At 44.1% G+C, this 24,642-nt stretch overlaps 1 protein-coding gene across 1 annotated transcript in view; it reads right to left on the bottom strand.

Annotated features, from left to right (window-relative positions):
• The window catches only part of LOC311146283 (SPRY domain-containing SOCS box protein 4-like), a gene marked incomplete at its 3' end in the record, with an annotated part of 120,242 nt that overhangs the window by 65,041 nt on the left and 30,559 nt on the right, over positions 1 to 24,642 (bottom strand). Inside the window, exon 3 of the mRNA XM_084182776.1 lies at positions 682 to 1,620. Coding sequence (XP_084038902.1) covers positions 682 to 1,414 — 733 coding nt within the window. The 5' untranslated portion in view covers positions 1,415 to 1,620. The remainder of the gene's footprint in view (positions 1 to 681; positions 1,621 to 24,642) is intronic.

A 24,642-nucleotide genomic window follows, 5' to 3' on the forward strand; every position in this document is an offset into this window, starting at 1 on the left:
TTGGTGTTCTCAAGGACTCAGCACTTCAATATCGACAGCATTGCTCATTATGTAGAGGGGCCATTGGTCAAGCCACCTAGCTTTACCAGGTCAATATCTGGTCGATATAAGACCATCATAGAAGTCTTATGAGGTGTGTTTTTATCATTTGGAATGGATATACTGCTTCTACACTATCTTATGTAATATCTCAAAATGATATGACTGTATGTGTTTTTAACAAATAATTTAATCAAATGTTGACAGTACAGGAAACAAAGAACCCTGTTCATTGCGAAGCTAAATGACTTCAGTGTCTACACTATCTCTACATCGGTCTAAAATGACCGAATCAGACACTGTAGGTTCTGCTTTGCTTCTGTATCTGCCCTCTCATGTTCTAAACAGTCATTGTATCTTTTCCAGGAAAGCATCCTATAATGACGCAAGGTAAAGTTCCATGTTCTATGTTGCCTTCAAAGGGCTTTGCTTTCCTCGTTTGTTCTCCTTCATGATCACTTTGGCTTAAAATACCTCCCACCATGCTGCTTCTAATATCCTGTAAGATCAGTGGTAATGAAGAGATGGATAGAGGAAGCAAATTTAGCAATTTAGCAAAATACAGTCTAGACCTCTACTTAATCATTCCTGTGAGAGACAGCAGAAAGAGAGAGAGGGGAGGAAAGAGGAGATGACACTTACGATCCATTCCATTGACGTATCTCATGCTGATCTCACAGTGGCCCCACACAGCGCTGACGATGGGGTACAGCTTCTTCCCCTTCAGGCCTCTGAACGCCACTCCCAGGTACTGTCCGTCCACCATGAAACTCAACGTGCCCTCGTCCATATCCAACACCACTAGAAGAGCGTCCGGCAATACAAAAGCCTCCTCAGGCTCTAAGAAACACGGATACGAAGGTAGGGAAGCCTGGGCCCGGTTCTTACTATCGTGGTACAGTCGGTTCCTGCCTAAGTCCCACCCCCAGGACTCAGAGTCACTGCCCACTAGCGCCATGTAGCCGACTGAGTGTAAAGGGGCATCGGCGGTGGCAACTCCCACCACGGCATGTGTCCCTCGCTGTCTCGCCGGCCAGTGGATCCGCCAGACGTGAAGTCCCCGCGTGTAACCCACTTGGCCGCGGATGCAGTCAGTGCTCTGGGCTACGGGGTGGCGGTGGAAGGTCAGTTTGTCCTCCTCCTTGATGAAGACGTTGAGCGAGCGATCCTCTGGGTTCCAGGCGTGTCGGAGCTGTAGGTCAGGGGGCGCGGGGGGCATGTCTAGAAGTAGGTCCAACCGGGGTGGCTTGTGGAAGTCGGGGCCCCGCAGCTCGGGATGGACGTGCCTGCGGTGGGAGGCGGGACGGAACGAGGGGGAGCCGCCCTCGCCGCGACTGTCCACTGACTTGACGCCGCCAGAGATTTTCTGGCCCATGGTGGCGGTGAGAAAGGGGGAGCGGAAAGGGGGGAGGAGGAAGCTGTTAGTTTGGGTCGGTTTTGTCCTCCGTCGCCCCGGCGTTACCTCATCAAAGCGGATTTTCAGTGCAGTAACCAGGGGAACCACAGGGAGTGGTGATGATGCACTCCTGTTGCTGGCTCACGCCACAAAGCCTCCTTCAAAAGGGGCCGATGACGACACGCCTGCGAGGAGAGCGCAGAGAGAGGAGAATGTGAGTACATGTAAGGTTACAGATTGTTATGACTGCTCTGTTCTGGCCGGAATCACTGCCTCCCTGAAGAACACACTCAGACAAAGTACTAGAGAGAGAGACAGAAATACAGACCGAGAGAGAGAGAGAGACAGTGACAGAGACAGAGAGAGACAGAGAAAAAGTGTGAACGACAGAAAAAGATGGAGAGGATGAAGGGCAGAGAGAGGGAGTGATAACAGAGCAGATCAGAGGGCAGTATGAAGGCCACTCCAAAGCTCTTCATGCAAAACACAAACATGTGGGGGTGTTAACAGGAACAAATAAACGAAAAGACGGGTGTACAGCAAACAAACACTTCCTGACTAACCTACCCCCTCTCCAGACTAACACACATACACTGATGGGAAGGTAGGCCTACTCTTTCAACATCTGCATTAAAGAGATGCCCACACACACACACACACACGCACACACAGTTAACCCTTTACATTCGTACCCGTATACAGGTTGAAAATGGCAGATTTGGGCACTGATTTGGTTTTTCTTTCTTTCTTACTTTCTGCTTGCATTTTGTATTTATATTGATGTGTGTATTTTTTGTAATTTATGTAATTCATGGCTCATCTGTAAAAGAGACCTTGGTCTCAGCATGACTCCCTGATAAAATAAAGGTTAAATAAATAAAATAAGCACCTAAATTGGAACACAGTGGCTGTACAGTAACATTCTCTAAATGACGTTGGAGCTCAGGCTCTGCGCTTCACAGTGCTGTATGGGTTGACTGACAGCCGTTCTGAACATGAGCACCACACAAGACAAGAAGTTAAACCCGTCACTCCCCCTAATTAAGCAACTTTTGAAAAAAAATTTGTCTGAGTGAGGGAAATGCTGTAAATTAAGAGGACTATGTATTTTGAAAGATGAGACATTGAGGATTATAATAAATACCGCTTTGATGTCATACAAGCAAGCCAAACATCCAAATGTGCACTTCACATTTCCATATCATAAAACTAATGTAATATAAAGTGTCAAGTTTATGATCAATGTTTTTTCTATTGTGAAGAAAATTCATAGCGGAACACGCACCTGAATGCAAGCATGACTCCTTTATATGCGCACCAAAATACCAATCTGTTTCTCTGAATTGCCCTGTGAAAGCCTAACACTGTAAGATCATATTTTATAAGTTAGCTAGTCATGTCAGCATTAGAACAAGATTTCATTTTATAATGGGCCGTTTTTGGATTGCATAAACAACAGTAATTGTGTGAAAGGAGATACAGGGCTGCGCTCCAAGCAAAACAACTACCGGTACAAGTGTGCTTGCTCTAGTTTCTCAACGGCACAACTAGGAGAGCTCAAAAATGATTCTTCTTTGAGTCATAAAAGTGCATTGAAATGACTTAGGAACTGAGCACACTTTGGAGAGGTGTGTGGCCACTTGGAGACACCAGTTAGTCCTCTCACTCAAACCCTTGTCATTTTTATGTCTTGCGTTGCACCTACCCCCACATTATCCATGAATATTCTTATCATGTTACTGAATGTATCCAGAGTACTTTCGTATTTTGTTAAACAAATTAGGCGAAAAGTACAGTAAATGTAAAATGCACATAAAATCAACGGTGTAATGTTTGGATTCAGTCTTGTGTCAGGTGAACTGTTGTGTCCTAAACTTTGGTGTAATGATTTTCCCATAACTTCCAAACTGTCCACTTTCAATTACAACCATGCTTATGCATATGCTTTTCATATTTCTTCTGTAAGAAATATATTTAGTGATGGGGAGGGGGGGGGGGCGATATCGTATCGCTTTGACAATATCGCAATATTATTTTTGTGCTAGTTGGCTGTACCTGCACCAAAACTCCAGTATTTTTCCTTCATAGCTTGTTCTCCATCTTTTTCAATAGGAAGAATTTGTTTTCAGCATTTTTATTTCCATGACTGATCAAAACTTGTTTTCTCATGGCTCTCTCTTGTCCCTCTGCAGCAGTCATATACAGTGGGGAGAACAAGTATTTGATACACTGCCGATTTTCCTACTTACAAAGCATGTAGAGGTCTGTAATTTTTTCAAAATCCAGAAAATCACATTGTATGATTAAGTAATTAATTTGCATTTTATTGCATGACATAAGTATTTGATCACCTACCAACCAGTAAGAATTCCGGCTCTCACAGACCTGTTCGTTTTTCTTTAAGAAGCCCTCCTGTTCTCCACTCACTACCTATATTAACTGCACCTGTTTGAACTTGTTACCTGTATAAAAGACACCTGTCCACACACTCAAACAAACAGACTCCAACCTCTCCACAATGGCCAAGACCAGAGAGCTGTGTAAGGACATCAGGGATAAAAGTGTAGACCTGCACAAGACTGGGATGGGCTACAGGACAATAGGCAAGCAGCTTGGTGAGAAGGCAACAACTGTTGGCGCAATTATTAGAAAATGGAAGAAGTTCAAGATGACGGTCAATCACCCTCGGTCTGGGGCTCCATGCAAGATCTCACCTCGTGGGGCATCAATGATCATGAGGAAGGTGAGGGATCAGCCCAGAACTACACGGCAGGACCTGGTCAATGACCTGAAGAGAGCTGGGACCACAGTCTCAAAGAAAACCATTAGAAACACACTACGCCGTCATGGATTAAAATCCTGCAGCGCACGCAAGGTCCCCCTGCTCAAGCCAGCGCATGTCCAGGCCCGTCTGAAGTTTGCCAATGACCATCTGGATGATCCAGAGGAGGAATGGGAGAAGGTCATGTGGTCTGATGAGACAAAAATAGAGCTTTTTGGTCTAAACTCCACTCGCCGTGTTTGGAGGAAGAAGAAGGATGAGTACAACCCCAAGAACACCATCCCAACCCCTTCTGCAAAGGGGACAGGACGACTGCACCGTATTGAGGGGAGGCATTGAAGATGGGTCGTGGCTGGGTCTTCAGCATGACAACGACCCGAAACACACAGCCAGGGCAACTAAGGAGTGGCTCCGTAAGAAGCATCTCAAGGTCCTGGAGTGGCCTAGCCAGTCTCCAGACCTGAACCCAATAGAAAATATTTGGAGGGAGCTGAAAGTCCGTATTGCCCAGCGACAGCCCCGAAACCTGAAGGATCTGGAGAAGGTCTGTATGGAGGAGTGGGCCAAAATCCCTGCTGCAGTGTGTGCAAACCTGGTCAAGACCTACAGGAAACGTATGATCTCTGTAATTGCAAACAAAGGTTTCTGTAGCAAATATTAAGTTCTGCTTTTCTGATGTATCAAATACTTATGTCATGCAATAAATTGCAAATTAATTACTTAAAAATCATACAATGTGATTTTCTGGATTTTTGTTTTAGATTCCGTCTCTCACAGTTGAAGTGTACCTATGATAAAAAATTACAGACCTCTACATGCTTTGTAAGTAGGAAAACCTGCAAAATCGGCAGTGTATCAAATACTTGTTCTCCCCACTGTATATGGTGAGCAATATGTTTGGAACATCAAATCGCCATACAGAGAATCGCAGTACATATCGTATCGACACCAAAGTTCCCTGGCAATTCCCAGCCCTATCCATATCGGCCAATTCCCACGAATGTAAAGGGTTAAACCGTCCTGAGTGGTGCTCCTCTACAGCCAAGACTACAACTCAGAGGAGGCTAGTGTTCATTTAGATAATGCATTTTTAATGAGCGCCTTTTAGAAAAGGAGCAGAGTTGGCAAAAACAGGAAGGAAAAAGGGTAATAATTCATTGCCCCAAATCCCCTTGAGCTTCCCGGGCCTAAAAAAACTATCTTCAAACAATGTTCCTGTTTGCCACAGCCAAAACATCATTAATCAAAGGTGATGTGAAAAAGGAAACTGTGAACTAGAAGATCATGTAAGATTGGCTGATGATGATAAGCTAAAAATACTAGGGCTCTATGTAATGCTAGCAGGCAGTTTCTGTTTGGACAAACACACACAAGTCCCGCTTGGCCACACACACACACACGCACCCTGCTCAGCTGAAGTGATGTATCAGTAACTTCCTGAACACAGGGAAAGGTACACTCATACCTCAGACTTGGAAGTGGCGCTGACGCACCTCTTGGGGGTAAAGACACACACATATATATACAGCTGACAGTTACAGTATATACTGAACGGTACTGTACTGTACACACAGATGTCAGACTGTGAAAGAGAGGTCTACTGTTGCTATGTAAGCTAAGGTAACCACAGACACAAATACAGTAAAACAGTCAACACTCCGACACAGTGAGGTCAGACACTGCCTGAAAGAAGGTCTGTCTATGTAAGTTAACAGGAAGGAGGGTGACCAGACAGCCAGACAGCCGAGTCCAGGCTCCCCCCCCTCTCTCTCTCTCTCTCTCTCTCTCCCTCCCTCCCCCTGTCTTCCTCCCATCGATTGAGAAGAGGAATGACGTCATGTGAGCTGGCAGAGAGGGTGTGTGGCACCAGAGTTCAGTTTGTGTGTGTGCAGCATGTCCACTCATCCCCTCTCCTCCCAGATGGCTCCTCTACTCAGCTGGCCCAGAACCAGTCTGGGAGAGCATGTGGCTGGCAACCTACGCGTTACGCCCGTCGTCAAGGGGTTGCTTCACCACAGACCTGCGTCGCCACGGTTATCATCGCCCCGGTTACCCCTCTGAAGGGGTCTGGACCCGGCGATTGCCATGAAGAGCTGCAACATGAGCCTACCATCTGCTCTCCCCCCATTTGATTTAGATCTCACTCATGTCTCTGGCACACTTCATCGTTCCCCCCCAGACTTCTGCCGACTCATTTAGGAGAGTTCTCTTCTGCTCTACTCCGTCATCAACCCTTCTTTTAGATGGTTAGACAGGTATGGCAGTTAAGGGAGCAGACAGAAAGCATAGGTGTCGCACACACACAGTCGGCAATTGAGGATATGTTTTGTTGTTACACTGACATGAGCATGGCTCTGCCTCAAAGGAGGTCAGAATGGCAAACGTCTGAAAATTGGGTTTCTCTTGAGAGAGGGCGAGAGCGACCAAAGGCACAGACCATAAGTGACAAAGATAGAACCAGACAAAGGGATGTTTAATGGCAGACTAGTTGGGTAGATTGTGACTCAGTTTGCCACCTTCCCTCCAACATCCCTAAAACGTTGTTACATCATGTGTGTATGAAATCATCTCTCAGTCCCATCTGCCTCATAACCAGGCTTTCATGCATATCTATCCGACAAGCCCCGACTTGGTAGACATGCTTCGATGTGACACACACACATTTACATTGCCTTCAGAAAGTATTCACACACCTTGACTTTTTCCCAAAAATATTGTGTCCTACATTCTAAATGAATTAAATTGAGATTATTTTGTCACTGGCCTACACACAATAATGTCAAAGTGGAATTATGTTTTTAGAATCTTTTACAAATTAATAAAAAATGAAATGCTGAAATGTCTTGAATCAATAAGTATTCAACCAATTTTTTATGGCAAGCCTAAATAAGTTCAGAAGTAAAGATTTGCTTAACAAGTCATAATAAGTTGCATGGACTCACTCTGTGTGCAATAATAGTGCTTAACATTATTTTTTAAACACTGCCCCATCTCTATACCCCACACATACAATTATCTGTAAGGTCCCTCAGTCAAGCAGTGAATTTCAAACACAGATTCAACCACAAAGACTTGGAAGGTTTTCCAATGCCTCACAAAGAAGGACACCTATTGGTAGATAAAAACATTAATTTTTTAAAAGCAGATACTGAATATCCCTTTGAGCATGGTGAAGTTATTAATTACACTTTAGATGGTGTATCAATACACCTAGTAACTACAAAGATACAGGCATCCTTCCTAACTCAGTTGCCTAGGGAAAGGAAATCGCTTAAGGATTTCACCATGAGGACAATGGTGACTTTAAAACAGTTGCAGAGTTTAATGGCTGTGATGGGAGAAAACTGAGGATGGATCAACAACATTGTAGTTACTCCACAATACTAACCTAATTGACAGAGTGAAAAGGAAGCCTGTACTGAATAAAAAAACATTCCAAAACATACATCCTGTTCGCAAAAAGGTACTAAAGTAATACTGCAAAAAATGTGGCAAAGCAATTCACTTTTTGTCCTGAATACAAAGTGTTGTGTTATGTTTGGGGCAAATCCAATACATTACTGAGTACCACTCTCTATATTTTCAAGCATAGTGGTGGCTGCATCATGTTATGGGTATGCTTGTAATCGTTAAGGACTAGGGAGTTTTTCAGGATAAAAAAGAAACTAATTGGAGTTAAGCACAGGCATAATCCTAGAGGAAAATCTGGTTCAGTCTGCTTTCCACCATTTACATTTACATTTTAGTCATTTAGCAGACGCTCTTATCCAGAGCGACTTACAGTTAGTGAGTGCATACATTTTTCATACTGGCCCCCCGTGGGAAACGAACCCACAACCCTGGTGTTGCAAGCGCCATGCTCTACCAACTGAGCTACAGGAGGCCCACCAGACACTGGGAGATGAATTCACCTTTCAGCAGGACAATAACCTAAAACACAAGGCCAAATCTACACACTGGAGTTGCTTTCCAAGAAGAAAGTGAATGTTCCTGAGTGGCCGAGTTACATTTTTGACTGAAATCTACTTGAAAATCTATGGCAAGATCTGAAAATGGTTGTCTAACAATGATCAACAATCAATTTGACAGAATTGAAGAATTTTGACAAGAATAATGGGCAAATGTTGCACAATCCAGGTGTGGAAAGCTCTTAGAGACTTACCACAAAAGACTCACAGTTGTAATCGCTGCCAAAGGTGCTTCTACAAAGTATTGACTCAGGGGTGTGTATACTTATGTAAATGAGATATTTCTGTATTTCATTTTTAATACATTAGCAAAAATGTCACAAAACATGTTTTCACTTTGTCATTATGGGTATTGTGTGTAGATAGTTTAGTTTTTTTTTTTTACATCCATTTTTGAATTCAGGCTGTAACAACAAGATGTGGAATAAGTCAAGGGGTATGAATACTTTCTGGAGGCACACACTCATACACACAGTCTGACACAATCACACTCACAGTTCCTCATCTGGCTGACATTCTTCTCACAGTCATTACCTAGGAACAGCCACACACACAGGAGATGGAAGAGTCCTAGGGAAAACACCTCACTCCTCATAATATTGTCTGGGACATGAACAAATGATCAAACGCAGTCTGTCGGCTTTACAGGAGGAAGAATCCAGGCCAGTCTGTTAATGGGAATCCAAAGCAATGCGTTTAGACAGACGAACATGACTTGTAGCAACCCTGGTTCCAATTAGAGGTGTGTGTGTGTGTGTTACTAGGGGTGAACTGCAGTGAAGACTATACAAACTATTCCAAACAACCTTTAGTGTCTACATAGTTGAGATTCATTCCTTGTGAGGATATGCCAGGGGTAGGTAGATTGTAAGCAGTATGTCATTATTTAGTGTTATATGTCAAAATACAGACTGAATTCCATAGAATGATTAGTCTTTAAGAGATAAGAAGTTATACTCAGTCAAAAAGTGGCCCGTTACTCCCATTAGACCATATAAAGACAAAAAGAATGTGGGAGATTATATCCCTCTCTTTCTTTCTCCTCCATTTATTTTCATCCATCATTCCCTCTCTCCCTCCAACTTTCCCTGTTACTCTATCCCTCCTCTTTCCATATATCCCTCCCTTAGTTTCCTCATCCCTCTCTCTGTAGCAGCAGTAAACCATCAGCGAAAGGTAAAAACAGCACTAACACCCTGTAAATTGGTACAAATTACATCACGCTGCCAACAAAATGGCCCAGTCGATTTGCAGTGCTGCAATCAATGAAAGCCTGACAGGCAGAGACATCTGCTTTACACACACACACACACAGTACTGTGATAGGCCTGTGTGTTTTGGAAGGCTAGCCTTTATGGGGATTTTAATGGTCATGGAGCACTTGGTTAAAATCGCACCAATGTATCAGTTTGAATTCAGTTTAGATAGTTTTAATGGCCTGTTATACTGCAGCCACAAACACACAGCAGGCATTCATAAACATGGACATCAAAACCATACACACAGATAGGCACGTAGTCATTGACACACACACACACTATATTTAGGAGATTCTGCAGCAGGAAAAAATGTAGGGTATTTTAGTATTTTAGATTGTTCTGGCAATTCTCACATATAGACTTCATTGGGAGGAAGGATGTTTGAAAGTTCTTTTTTTTTTTTTTTTTATGATGATGATGAAAGTGGCCATTTTAGGCCCTTTTTAGACTCTGTAGCTCAGTTGGTAGAGCATGGCGTTTGCAACGCCAGGGTTGTGGGTTCGTTTACCACAGGGGGCCAGTATGAAAATGTATGCACTCACTAACTGTAAGTTGCTCTGGATAAGAGCGTCTGCTAAATGACTAAAATGTAAATGTAAACACATTTCTGCACAAAAATATATAACCCATGAACCCTACGTGATCCAGACAACATTTGGTGTCATTATACTCCTTATTTATTCAACATAATAAATATTAATATCTCAGTACCCTTTTTGATTTAGCTTATTTTTAGACATATTGTTTGTAATTATATACTCTTCAAACATGCCACATTTCCAGAGTGGGCTCTCTGGTACTTTTAATGATATGATAAAAAAAAAATGTACCGCCTTTTCCTCCCCAATTTTGTGATTACGATCGTCTCATCGCTGCAACTCCCCAACGGGCTCGGGAGAGGCGAAGGTCGAGTCATGCGTCCTCCGAAACATGACCTGCCAAGCCGCGCTTCTTAACACCCGCTCGCTTAACCCGGAAGCCAGCTGCACCAATGTGTCGGCGGAAACACTGTTCAACTGACGACCGAAGTCAGCCTGCAGGCGTCCGGCCCGCCACAAGGAGTCGCTAGAGCGCGATGGGACAAGGAAATCCCAGCCGGCCAAACCCTCCCCTAACCCAGACAACGCTGGGCAATTTGTGCGCCGCCTCATGGGTCTCCCGGACACGGCCGGTTGTGACAAAGCCTGGGATCGAACCCCAGGCTGTAGTGACACCGCAACACTGCAATGCAGTGCCTTAGACCACTGTGCCACTCGGGAGGCCGATATGACCCCTTTTATACATTAGTCCTGAGCGATTAACCAAAATTCTGTTATTAAACAACTTATTGACTGACGTAAATTCCATTTATACTGAACAAAAATATAAATGCAACATTTTCAACGATTTTACAGAGTTACAGTTCATATAGGGAAATCAGTCAATTGAAATAAATTCATTAGGCCCTAATCTATGGATTTTACATGGGCAGGGGCGCATGGGTGGGCCTGGGAGGGCATATGCCCACCCACTTGGGAGCTAGGCCCAGCCAATCAGACTGAGTTTCTCCCCACAAAAGGGCTTTATTACAGACAGAAATACACCTCAGTTTCATCAGCAGTCCGGGTGGCTGGTCTCAGATGATCCCGCAGAACCTGGATGTGGAGGGCTGCCGTCGTTACAATTACAATCTTGTCTCATCGCTGCAACACCCCAACGGGCTCGGGAGAGGCGAAGGTCGAGTCATGCGTCCTCCAAAACAGGACCCGCGAAACTGCTCTCCTTAACACCAGCCCGCTTAACCCGGAAGCCAGCTGCACCAATGTGTCGGCGGAAACACTGTTCAACTGACGACCAAAGTCAGCCTGCAGGCGTCCGGCCCGCCACAAGGAGTCACTAGTGCACAATGAGCCAAGTAAAGCCCCCCGGCCAAACCCTACCCTAACCCGGATGACACTGGGCCAATTGTGCGCCGCCCTATGGGACTCCCGGTCACGGCCGGTTTTGACACAGCCTGGGATCGAACCCGGGTCTGTAGTGACGCCTCAAACACTGCGATGCAGTGCCTTAGACCGCTGCGCCACTCGGGAGAGCATCTTATAATCTTAACTCATTTAAATATGTAACTCCTTAAAACCGTCATCACATATGCGCATTACATGGCTTTGTTAACAAACCATAAGATTGCTCAAGCAGAATGTGGCAGAACGATACTGGTAACCAACCCCTTTTCATCTGTGATGTGACTTTTAGCTAGCAATCACACTGTTGTGACTGGATACCATAGTGTTCATTTAACATTACACTATTTTCAGAAGAATTAACATCTGATAGCAGTGGCTGCTTTTCATTTCAGGCAGCACCGAATATTACGATCATTTAAGTCCAGTGCACATTTACAGAGAGAAGTTGCTTTATCAACTGGGAGAACATTCGATGGGTCTTGCCAGGAAGCTAATCCTGAAGACGGATGCTGTGCCATCATTGACAGTAGATCTTGCAAGCGCTGACCGTAATGTAAGTATCAGAGTTTGAGGAGTCTGACATGGTGGCTACGGCTGCAACTGTATTGACTTGTGAACGGTATATTTTCTGTAACACACCTGAATAGTCACTAAATGGGTTTTTGTTCTTCCATCCCTAAAAGGCGCTGCATGGTCAATCCGATGTCAGCATTGGCAGTGCAGCATTTAGGGTGATACGGCCTCTGCAGAAGTCAGGGCATTCATACTTCTTGAGCTTCACGGAGCAGCGCAGAGCTGTTGTGAAGGAAGTTGTCAAGAAAGTGAGTTTGTGTTTATACAGGACCTCCCACCTCCACCTACCGTCAACCAATCATGTCAATGTGAAGCTATACAGAGCCTCCGCATAGTTACAACATTTGTGCGGCGCAAGGCAATGCGGTACAGAGCTCCATTTGGCCTCTGCATGCCTCCGGAGGCTCAGCAATTGCATCACACCATCCATACGGCGCCTCCGACCACATTTTCGGATCAAGCATAAAATTGTCTTGAAGCCCCCTACGTTGAGTCTGAGAACTGCCAGCACACAGCTGACACAAAGGAATGTTGTCCACAAAAGGAGTTTACACTTCCCATCTCCTTTTGTCCTTCCACCATCATCAAGCTGTAATGATAAACATTTTAGAAAATTCAACATCTACTCTGTCTGCACAGCTTCCCAGGCAACCACCACAGCAGGAATGCTGATATACCAAATCAGTTTTCCCAAGGCAAAGAAGAGGGGATATGTTGTGAAGCCAGACACAGCATACAGTAAGTCATAACTGTCATTTATTACATGTTTGTTTTTTGCTCTTGAAGCGCTTTGAGATTCTATGAAAAGCGCTATAGAAATGTAATAAATTATTATTATTATTATCATAATAGTTATTCATTTTAAATCAATTGAGCATTTCAGGCACACACATTCCAAATACAAACATTGAAACGTTTTACAAAATAGTGCACGACCAAATATTGCATATTTCAAATGTAATACTTCAAAAACACCAAAAAACCCATTGAAGAATGAGTCGATCATTACATCAACAAATTGATAGCATCATAACAGTAAATAAAAGGAAATTAAATTCACTAACCATTTAACAAACATTTCCCTTTTCAAAAACATTACAGGCTACATAGAAAGGCTCCTGGATCTCCTCTCCAACGAGATCACCCTTGATCCAGAGCCGTATGTGAGAAAGCTGTGCAAGCTGTCCATCCCAGGACCCCTGTCTGCCCAGTGTGAGAGGCCTGACAAGGAGGCGGCCACAGCTGGGCTTGTCTCCCGCTTTAATCTTGGGGAAGACTGAACCCAAGTGGGTGACTGATGCCTGCTTGATTGAAGCGGGGTACCTGGGTCCCCCTCCTCTCCCCCTCCCCATCAATCTCTGTAGTTGGTTGCAATTCCTAAAGCCTAAGTAATTAACTTTTACGTGCTATGACATCACATTATGTAGCATTGTATTGTTTTTTTCAAGCATTCGGACGGGAGATGAATGTTACAAATTGTAGGAATCAATGGGGTCCTGTACACTGTAGGGTGTCCGGGTGCCTATACAGTGGGGAAAAAAAAGTATTTAGTCAGCCATCAATTGTGCAAGTTCTCCCACTTAAAAAGATGAGAGAGGCCTGTAATTTTCATCATAGGTACACGTCAACTATGACAGACAAATTGAGAAAAAAAAATCAGAAAATCACATTGTAGGATTTTTTATGAATTTATTTGCAAATTATGGTGGAAAATAAGTATTTGGTCACCTACAAACAAGCAATATTTCTGGCTCTCACAGACCTGTAACTTCTTCTTTAAGAGGCTCCTCTGTCCTCCACTCGTTACCTGTATTAATGGCACCTGTTTGAACTTGTTATCAGTATAAAAGACACCTGTCCACAACCTCAAACAGTCACACTCCAAACTCCACTATGGCCAAGACCAAAGAGCTGTCAAAGGACACCAGAAACAAAATTGCAGACCTGCACCAGGCTGGGAAGACTGAATCTGCAATAGGTAAGCAGCTTGGTTTGAAGAAATCAACTGTGGGAGCAATTATTAGGAAATGGAAGACATACAAGACCACTGATAATCTCCCTCGATCTGGGGCTCCACGCAAGATCTCACCCCGTGTGGTCAAAATGATCACGAATGGTGAGCAAAAATCCCAGAACCACACGGGGGGACCTAGTGAATGACCTGCAGAGAGCTGGGACCAAAGTAACAAAGCCTACCATCAGTAACACACTACGCCGCCAGGGACTCAAATCCTGCAGTGCCAGACGTGTGCCCCTGCTTAAGCCAGTACATGTCCAGGCCCGTCTGAAGTTTGCTAGAGTGCATTTGGATGATCCAGAAGAGGATTGGGAGAATGTCATATGGTCAGATGAAACCAAAATAGAACTTTTTGGTAAAAACTCAACTCGTCGTGTTTGGAGGACAAAGAATGCTGAGTTGCATCCAAAGAACACCATACCTACTGTGAAGCATGGGGGTGGAAACATCATGCTTTGGGGCTGTTTTTCTGCAAAGGGACCAGGACGACTGATCTGTGTAAAGGAAAGAATGAATGGGGCCATGTATCATGAGATTTTGAGTGAAAACCTCCTTCCATCAGCAAGGGCATTGAAGATGAAACGTGGCTGGGTCTTTCAGCATGACAATGATCCCAAACACACCGCCCGGGCAACGAAGGAGTGGCTTCGTAAGAAGCATTTCAAGGTCCTGGAGTGGCCTAGCCAGTCTCCAGATCTCAACCCCATAGAAAATCTTTGGAGGGAGTTGAAAGTCTGTGTTGCCCAGCGACAGCCCCAAAACATAACTGCTCTAGAGGAGATCTGCATGGAGGAATGGGCCAAAATACCAGCAACAGTGTGTGAAAACCTTGTGAAGACTTACAGAAAACGTTTGACCTGTGTCATTGCCAACAAAGGGTATATACCAAAGTATTGAGAAACTTTTGTTATTGACCAAATACTTATTTTCCACCATATAATTTGCAAATAAATTCATTAAAAATCCTACAGTGTGATTTTCTGGATTTTTTTTTCTCATTTTGTCTGTCATAGTTGACGTGTACCTATGATGAAAATTAGAGGCCTCTCTCATCTTTTTAAGTGGGAGAACTTGCACAATTGGTGGCTGACTAAATACTTTTTCCCCCCACTGTATTAGGCTTATGGCTCTAATATATACACTGCTCAAAAAAATAAAGGGAACACTTAAACAACACAATGTAACTCCAAGTCAATCACACTTCTGTGAAATCAAACTGTCCACTTAGGAAGCAACACTGATTGACAATAAATGTCACATGCTGTTGTGCAAATGGAATAGACAGCAGGTGGAAATTATAGGCAATTAGCAAGACACCCCCAATAAAGGAGTGGTTTTGCAGGTGGTGACCACAGACCACATCTCAGTTCCTATGCTTCCTGGCTGATGTTTTGGTCACTTTTGAATGCTGGCGGTGCTTTCACTCTAGTGGTAGCATGAGACGGAGTCTACAACCCACACAAGTGGCTCAGGTAGTGCAGCTCATCCAGGATGGCACATCAATGTGAGCTGTGGCAAGAAGGTTTGCTGTGTCTGTCAGCGTAGTGTCCAGAGCATGGAGGCGCTACCAGGAGACAGGCCAGTACATCAGGAGACGTGGAGGAGGCCGTAGGAGGGCAACAACCCAGCAGCAGGACCGCTACCTCCGCCTTTGTGCAAGGAGGAGCAGGAGGAGCACTGCCAGAGCCCTGCAAAATGACCTCCAGCAGGCCACAAATGTGCATGTGTCTGCTCAAACGGTCAGAAACAGACTCCATGAGGGTGGTATGAGGGCCCGATGTCCACAGGTGGGGGTTGTGCTTATAGCCCAACACCGTGCAGGACGTTTGGCATTTGCCAGAGAACACCAAGATTGGCAAATTCGCCACTGGCGCCCTGTGCTCTTCACAGATGAAAGCAGGTTCACACTGAGCACATGTGACCGACGTGACAGAGTCTGGAGACGCCGTGGAGAACGTTCTGCTGCCTGCAACATCCTCCAGCATGACCGGTTTGGCGGTGGGTCAGTCATGGTGTGGGGTGGCATTTCTTTGGGGGGCCGCACAGCCCTCCATGTGCTCGCCAGAGGTAGCCTGACTGCCATTAGGTAAAGAGATGAGATCCTCAGACCCCTTGTGAGACCATATGCTGGTGCGGTTGGCCCTGGGTTCCTCCTAATGCAAGACAATGCTAGACCTCATGTGGCTGGAGTGTGTCAGCAGTTCCTGCAAGAGGAAGGCATTGATGCTATGGACTGGCCCGCCCGTTCCCCAGACCTGAATCCAATTGAGCACATCTGGGACATCATGTCTCGCTCCATCCACCAACGCCACGTTGCACCACAGACTGTCCAGGAGTTGGCGGATGCTTTAGTCCAGGTCTGGGAGGAGATCCCTCAGGAGACCATCCGCCACCTCATCAGGAGCATGCCCAGGCATTGTAGGGAGGTCATACAGGCACGTGGAGGCCACACACACTACTGAGCCTCATTTTGACTTGTTTTAAGGACATTACATCAAAGTTGGATCAGCCTGTAGTGTGGTTTTCCACTTTAATTTTGAGTGTGACTCCAAATCCAGACCTCCATGGGATGATACATTTGATTTCCATTGATAATTTTTGTGTGATTTTGTTGTCAGCACATTCAACTATGTAAAGAAAAAAGTATTTAATAAGATTATTTCATTCATTCAGATCTAGGATGTGTTATTTTAGTGTTCCCTTAATTTTTTTGAGCAGTGTATATATATATATTTTATGTCATATGATGTCTCACCATTATTTCTCATGAGTGTTCATGTTGATCAATATTTTGGCTATGCTGGCCTATTGTAAATGATCAAATGCATGTCTGATCAATACATGTAATGCTGAAAATATTGTCATTGACAATGCTAATGCAGAGGCACCAATAAATTGTCCAGTACACTTATTGTATGCTGTTTTCATGTACATTCCCTTATGTCTAAGCTTCTAAGGTGACTCAGGCTTTACTAATTATTGTGAAGTGTATCAGTGAATTGTATTCTGTAATTAGTTACAAAACAATAGAAATGCAATTGTGTATTGCTGCTGTTTGTCTGATATCCAACAGTCCATGATTATCTCTGTTGACCATGATAGCATTTTGCAGAGAAAATGGGTTGAGGCATACTATTTAGGCTAGGAATGACATTGTTTACTTGGTCATCAATGACGTGGCCCATTGTTTACATTGTTACCTGGCAAAGACCACAAGGGTGTTTCAAAGAGCTGTCAGTCAAGGTGAGCTCATGATATATCAGCCTGTTCTTTCAGGCTTCATGATAGTTACAGATGAGAGAAAATAGCGTAAAGATATGATGGGTGATGTTTTGGTCATTCAAAGGCTACTTTTACTTTGGGAATAGGATGACTGTGCAGGACCTTTAATGTTTAATACATTCATGTGAGAACCTTCCTAATATTGAGTTGCACCTCCCCCTTTTGCCCTTAGAACACCCTCAATTCACAGGGCAAAGGGATGCTGGTGGCCCATGTTGACTCCAATGCTTCCCACAGTTGTGTCAAGTTGGCTGGATGTCCTTATGGTGGTGGACCATTCTTGATACACACTGGAAGCTGTTGAGTGTGAAAAACCCATCAGCGTTGCAGTTCTTGACACAAACCAGTGCGCCTGGCACCGTTCAAAGGCACTTACATTTTTTGTCTTGCCCATTCACCGTCTGAATGGCACACATACACAATCCATGTCTCAATGCAAAAAAATCATGATTTAACCGGTCTCCTCCCCTTCATCTACACTGATTGAAGTGGATTTAACAAGTGGCATAAATAAAGGATCATAGCTTTCACCTGGTCAGTCTATGTCAATGTTTTGTACACTCAGTGTATATTTCAGAATCTAGACATACTCCATATGTTAGAGCATTCTATAAAGGCGGCCGCATGCTTCCCAGACTAAACAGTTTGTTAGTTTGTGCATACAGTGCATTCAGAAAGTATTCAGACCCCTTGACTTTTTCCACATTTTGTTACGTTACAGCCTTATTCTAAAATTGATTAAATATTTTTTTCCTCATCAATCTACACACAAAGCAAAAACAGGCTTTTAGAAATGTTTGCAAATGTCTTTACATACGTATTTACATAAGTATTCAGACCCTTTATTCAGTACTTTGCAGCGATTACAGCCTTGAGTCTTCTTGCGTATGACGCTACAAGCTTGGCACACCTGTATTTGGGGAGTTCCTCCCATTCTTGTGTGAATTTAATCCATTTTAGAATAAGGCTGTAACGTAACAAAATGTGGAAAAGGTCAAGGGGTCTGAATACTTTCCGAATGCACCGTACAGGTCTAAAAAGGGCCTAAAATTGCCAATTTCATCATGATTTTCTCAACAGTTGTTTGTGATACAAATGTAAAAAGCATGTCAAACATCCTTCCTCCCAACGAAGTTAGTATGTGAGAATTGGCAGGACAATCTGAGACACCCAAAATATTTTAGAGCTGTCCTGGCATGGAATTGACCATTTCTGATACTCACTATAATGCTTTAAAAGTTTTAGCACTAAGGGAAATGTTATTAACATTACAGTGATGGAACACCCCCTCTCCGACACCCACACAAAGCACATTCATTTACTTTCACAAACACACCCCTGTGGCCTCATCCATAAACCTCTCAAGGAGCACGAAAGATTTAGATGGCAGATTCACAGCCCGGGCTGCAGCCAGTAATGACATTTAATATATGGTAGCTTAACATGACACCGCTGCACTTCTTACATTTTTCACACTTTCCTGTTCAAGCAAGCATAGACGGAATGTGTGCTTCGGTATTCTGAAAGGAGGATGAAATAGACTGAATGCAAAAAAATCACAGACACACATGAATACATGAATACACTCGTACATAAAAGCGTACACACACACACGCGGCTGCAGGCTAGGGTTTCACACACGCACACATGCCTATATTACGGACGTCACATTGCTTGCTTAGCGAGTACCACTTCCCCCCAATTCGGCTCATACCTGTCTGGAACTGGGGACTTCTGCTTTGCTAACACACGTGACTGCCCTCCTTGACAACGTTCCAATTGTTGAGCCACCCAAAAGGTACCAATTAGATGGCTCCATCTGCGACATTTCAAGCTAGCTGTGGATTGAGATTACGGTACGTTCTTAACTCTGTTACACACACACACACACACAGGCCTACCTAACCAAAACGCAGATGGGACACTTGACTCCCTAAAAAGCTCTCTTATCCCAAGCATAATGTCAATGATCAGGAACTTTTCTCAGGGAAAAAACACACAGATAAACAATAGAGATTTTAACACTGCATGTGCCAGAGAATCCCCCCACAACCTCTTTACTGCTCTCTAAACACCTTATCTCACCCGAAAAGAGAAGGGGAGAGATAGTGAGAGACACACACAGAGAAGGAGGAGGGAGGGAGTGATAACAAGCCAAGTGAGAGGTCAGCAGCTGACAAAACAAATGGGATGAAGTCAAAATGAAGCCCTGCTGTCTAACCCAGGGGAGAACGACTGCGCACGTCATGTCTCCATGAGACGCCATCTTAACCGACTTCATTTGGCTTCAATGGGCTATTGAGTTGTCACATAGGAATGAATGGGGTCACGTGATCGATGGCTTTGTCCATTCATATATACAATCATTGGTCTAACCGTCCCAGCAGCACAGCTCAGAGTTTACCCCCTTCCCCTCCAATCTAAACATGGTAGGAGAACAGACAGAAACCTTAGCCATGACAAAAACCATATTAGCTAAATGGGGGGGGAAATTAGCCAAAAGGTATAGAAAAAAATAATCTGGTTTAAAAATAGATATCAGGATTAGCTATAATTTTTATGTAAGTAATGGGAGGGAAATCCCAGGATTGCTTATGGGAGAATTCCCGACACACGGAGCAGAGGAGAGTAGTATCCTGTCCAGCTGGTGCCTCTGGGCCATTAGGGGAATTAAAGATGACAGGAAAAGATGGGAGAGGGAAGAGAGATGAGAGGAAACACACGGTGTCTGGGAGAAACTGGCCAGCCGTGAGAGATCTGCATGGAGGATGCCAAACACACACACGGTCACACACAGCAACACACACTAACACAGAGGTCTTAGTTATAGAGTATATAGATAGAGTGTAACAAACAGTAAACTGTGTCACAAGGTATCATCCTCTCTCAGGCATACATACACAAACTCACTTTCACACAACCCATCAACATCCTCTTCACCATGCTCTCCCTCTTACACACGCGCACTCTTAAACAAGCCACTTACAGTGGTAGCAGTAGTGTAGTTCTCCTCTGTCTCTCTCTCTTCCTGTTCCTCCTCAAAGCCGATATGAAACAAATCCCAAGAGAAGAGCGATGATAAAAGCTCTCCCTCTCTCCTTTGTGGAAAGAACTGAACAAGAAAAAGAACAGCGGAGAACAGAAGCAGGCCGAGTCCCCAGAGAGGTAACCCCCTCTCTTCCCTCCCTCCTACTATCTTTACCTCCCTCCCTGGCAGAAGCTAAGCCGTTCGATATCGCTACTGCTCCTGCCCTCGCGACTCTTCTCGTTGCTGTGGCGTCCGTCGCTATCGAGCGCTCCTCTTCTTCTGAGTTAGTTTCTGTTCCAGTTCAGCACGGAGAGAGAGAGGGAGGAAAGAGAGAGAGAGGGAAGAGGAGGATAAGAGGGCTGGCTGCCTCATGCTGAAAGAAGATCCCCTCTGATCTCATCAAGCAGGGTTACCGACGGCGACCAGACAGAAGGGCAGCTGAGGGGACACGCCCATTTAATTTCCCCCACCCCCATCTGAGCCCAACCAACCCCCTCTGCCATACAGATATAGAGACACATGCCACACACATACAAAATATATGTACAAACTGATAGATCGAATACCACACATCTACAAGCATATAGCCTAAGCCTATATTAATAGAGTGCACAATATAAAAAAACATACTAATATAGCATATACAAATGCACATACAATCAATACAAACACACCTTTTATGCACATAGAATCTAAACACACATTTGCACATACAATGTAACACAAACATACATTTCATACACTAATTTAGACACATACTGCTGTCTACAGTATAAAAAGACATGTATAGCTTTCCTTATTTGAGTTTTACAGCTTTTTCCTGTCATATCAGACAGATCCAATGAGAAGGAGGTGATAGTTCTGCTGAACACATACTACACACACACACCTAGACTACACAATTGCCCCCTTTCACCCTACCCGTCCCACCTCAGCCCTCTACTGTGGAGCGAGGTAAATGGGAAATGCGTAGCGCTGTAAAAAAAATGATAAACACACCCTCGCCACGATCAACTGAGCCAGACCTACTTCTAACCCAATTTATCTTTCCCCCACATATATACTACGGCTGGGAATTGCCAGGGACCACACGATACCCTATTATCACGATACTTAGGTGCTGATACAATATGTACTGCGATTCTCATGATTCTATATGTATGGCGATTCGATTGCTATTTTATTGCGATTTGATGTTCCAAACATATTGCTCACTATATGTCTGCTACAGAGAGACGAGAGAGACAATGAGAAAATGAGTTTTGATCAATCATGGAAATACAAGCGCAAAAAACATTTTGGCTCACTATAAAAAAAAAGGAGAACAAGCTATAGAATAAAAAAAATACTGCCTTAACATAATATACATAACCAACGCTTATGTGTGTTTCAGGATTCTGTTTTCATCTCCTCCCTCCTGAGCCTGTGGCATAAATTGCCTCCTCGTTTTCCGCTCCAGAGCTTTTTAACACTTGGGAAGCCACATGAGGTCCAGGGACTTGGGGTGTGTGTGTGTGTGTGAGGGGGTTTATCTGCAGGACAAAGGGCCCCTCCCTATCTCCCCATAGAGAGAATAGGGACCAAGGGGCCCCCAACTGAGCAGCTTCTGACAATAGAGGGGCCAGAGGGCGAAAGTGTGTGTGTGTGTGTGTGTGAACCACCTCCTGCCAATATGAGTCGTAGACAAAGCCTCCCAACTGTCCACACAAGGCCCAAGGGAGCGAGAAAGGGAGGAGAGGGGAATGGATGATGGAGAGAAAGAACCAAAACCTTGGTGCTTGAGCCCTAAGGGTGAGGGTAGAGGATGATGGCGAGAGAGAAAGAGGGCGAAGGGGGGGATGGAGAAAAGAGCGATGGTCATTTGGCAGTCTTCAAAGTGACCGTGGACGGATGGCAAACAAAAAACGAAAATATCATTTTGCAGAGGGTGATGGTGAAAGGGATGGGGAGGAGGGAGAGAGCGGGAGGAGAGAGGGAGGTGAGTCAGATATCCAGTGCTTTTGTGCTGAACAGTCAGTCCACACGTGTGGACATAATAGGCGAAATTGCCACGGGGGATGTGGGGGAACATGTCGATTTGTCCCCTTCAATAATTTATTTAAAATCTTTTTGGGGGATGGGGCCCCCCAGACAGAATACAGTGGGGGAAAAAAGTATTTAGTCAGCCACCAATTGTGCAAGTTCTCCCACTTAAAAAGATGAGAGAGGCCTGTAATTTTCATCATAGGTACACGTCAACTATGACAGACAAAATGAGAAAAGAAAATCCAGAAAATCACATTGTAGGATTTTTAATGAATTTATTTGCAAATTATGGTGGAAAATAAGTAGTATGTTTTCTGTAAGTCTTCACAAGGTTTTCACACACTGTTGCTGGTATTTTGGCCCATTCCTCCATGCAGATCTCCTCTAGAGCAGTGATGTTTTGGGGCTGTCGCTGGGCAACACAGACTTTCAACTCCCTCCAAAGATTTTCTATGGGGTTGAGATCTGGAGACTGGCTAGGCCACTCCAGGACCTTGAAATGCTTCTTACGAAGCCACTCCTTCGTTGCCCGGGCGGTGTGTTTGGGATCATTGTCATGCTGAAAGACCCAGCCACGTTTCATCTTCAATGCCCTTGCTGATGGAAGGAGGTTTTCACTCAAAATCTCACGATACATGGCCCCATTCATTCTTTCCTTTACACGGATCAGTCGTCCTGGTCCCTTTGCAGAAAAACAGCCCCAAAGCATGATGTTTCCACCCCCATGCTTCACAGAAGGTATGGTGTTATTTGGATGCAACTCAGCATTCTTTGTCCTCCAAACACGACAAGTTGAGTTTTTACCAAAAAGTTATATTTTGGTTTCATCTGACCATATGACATTCTCCCAATCCTCATCCAAATGCACTCTAGCAAATGCACTCTAGCAAACTTCAGACGGGCCTGGACATGTACTGGCTTAAGCAGGGGGACACGTCTGGCACTGCAGGATTTGAGTCCCTGGCGGCGTAGTGTGTTACTGATGGTAGGCTTTGTTCCTTTGGTCCCAGCTCTCTGCAGGTCATTCACTAGGTCCCCCTGTGTGGTTCTGGGATTTTTGCTCACCGTTCTTGTGATCATTTTGACCCCACGGGGTGAGATCTTGCGTGGAGCCCCAGATCGAGGGAGATTATCAGTGGTCTTGTATGTCTTCCATTTCCTAATAATTGCTCCCACAGTTGATTTCTTCAAACCAAGCTGCTTACCTATTGCAGATTCAGTCTTCCCAGCCTGGTGCAGGTCTACAATGTTGTTTCTGGTGTCCTTTGACAGCTCTTTGGTCTTGGCCATAGTGGAGTTTGGAGTGTGACTGTTTGAGGTTGTGGACAGGTGTCTTTTATACTGATAACAAGTTCAAACAGGTGCCATTAATACAGGTAACGAGTGGAGGACAGAGGAGCCTCTTAAAGAAGAAGTTACAGGTCTGTGAGAGCCAGAAATCTTGCTTGTTTGTAGGTGACCAAATACTTATTTTCCACCATAATTTGCAAATAAATTCATTAAAAATCCTACAATGTGATTTTCTGGAAAAAAAAATCTCAATTTGTCTGTCATAGTTGACGTGTACCTATGATGAAAATTACAGGCCTCTCTCATCTTTTTAAGTGGGAGAACTTGCACAATTGGTGGCTGACTAAATACTTTTTTTCCCCACTGTATGTACATGTTATAAGCAATGGCAAAATGTGTAGAATTGCAGGAAATTTGCTTTAGCGGTCAACTTTGGGCACGAAACACGGTCCAACTCCTCCGCTTTCTCAATTTTCAAAACAGAAATTGGGTGTGTCTTTGGTAGTTCATCGATGTGTCATTCTGGTCATGCGCCCCGCGACCAATGTAGCTAGTTCGTTAGTTAAGCTAGCCACTTGTTAAGCTAGCCAGTATGCTAACTCCTCCAGTATGTGTTGACGCCATTTCACAGGATTTGTTTTTGGATGGAAAATGTAGAGATCGTTAAGAAATGACACATCTGTAGCCAAATATCTTATTCATCCATTTGTTTTTAAGAATTAAATTACCTGGTATGATGGTGCATTGATCAGTTGTACAGTTTAAAAGGTGGATTTTTGCTAGAACTTCTATGGATAAAATCTACTGGTAAGGATAAAATATTTATTCTCATTCTCACATTTGTGACACACCAATGGGTGTTGTAAAGTTTTCCACAACACATACAAGTGAAAACTGATTATAAGTTAACTAACATCAAATTAGAGTGCTTGAACCTCAATCTCCATGGCACCCACGTGGTCCTGCATCCTTAGTTCTGGCTTAGAAGTTACAACCTCCTACACGCACTACCTAGGGGGTCTTTATTTCCTACCTCTATT

Source organism: Coregonus lavaretus (assembly GCF_964263955.1).
Source record: "Coregonus lavaretus genome assembly, chromosome: 19".
Classification (NCBI taxonomy): domain Eukaryota; kingdom Metazoa; phylum Chordata; class Actinopteri; order Salmoniformes; family Salmonidae; genus Coregonus; species Coregonus lavaretus.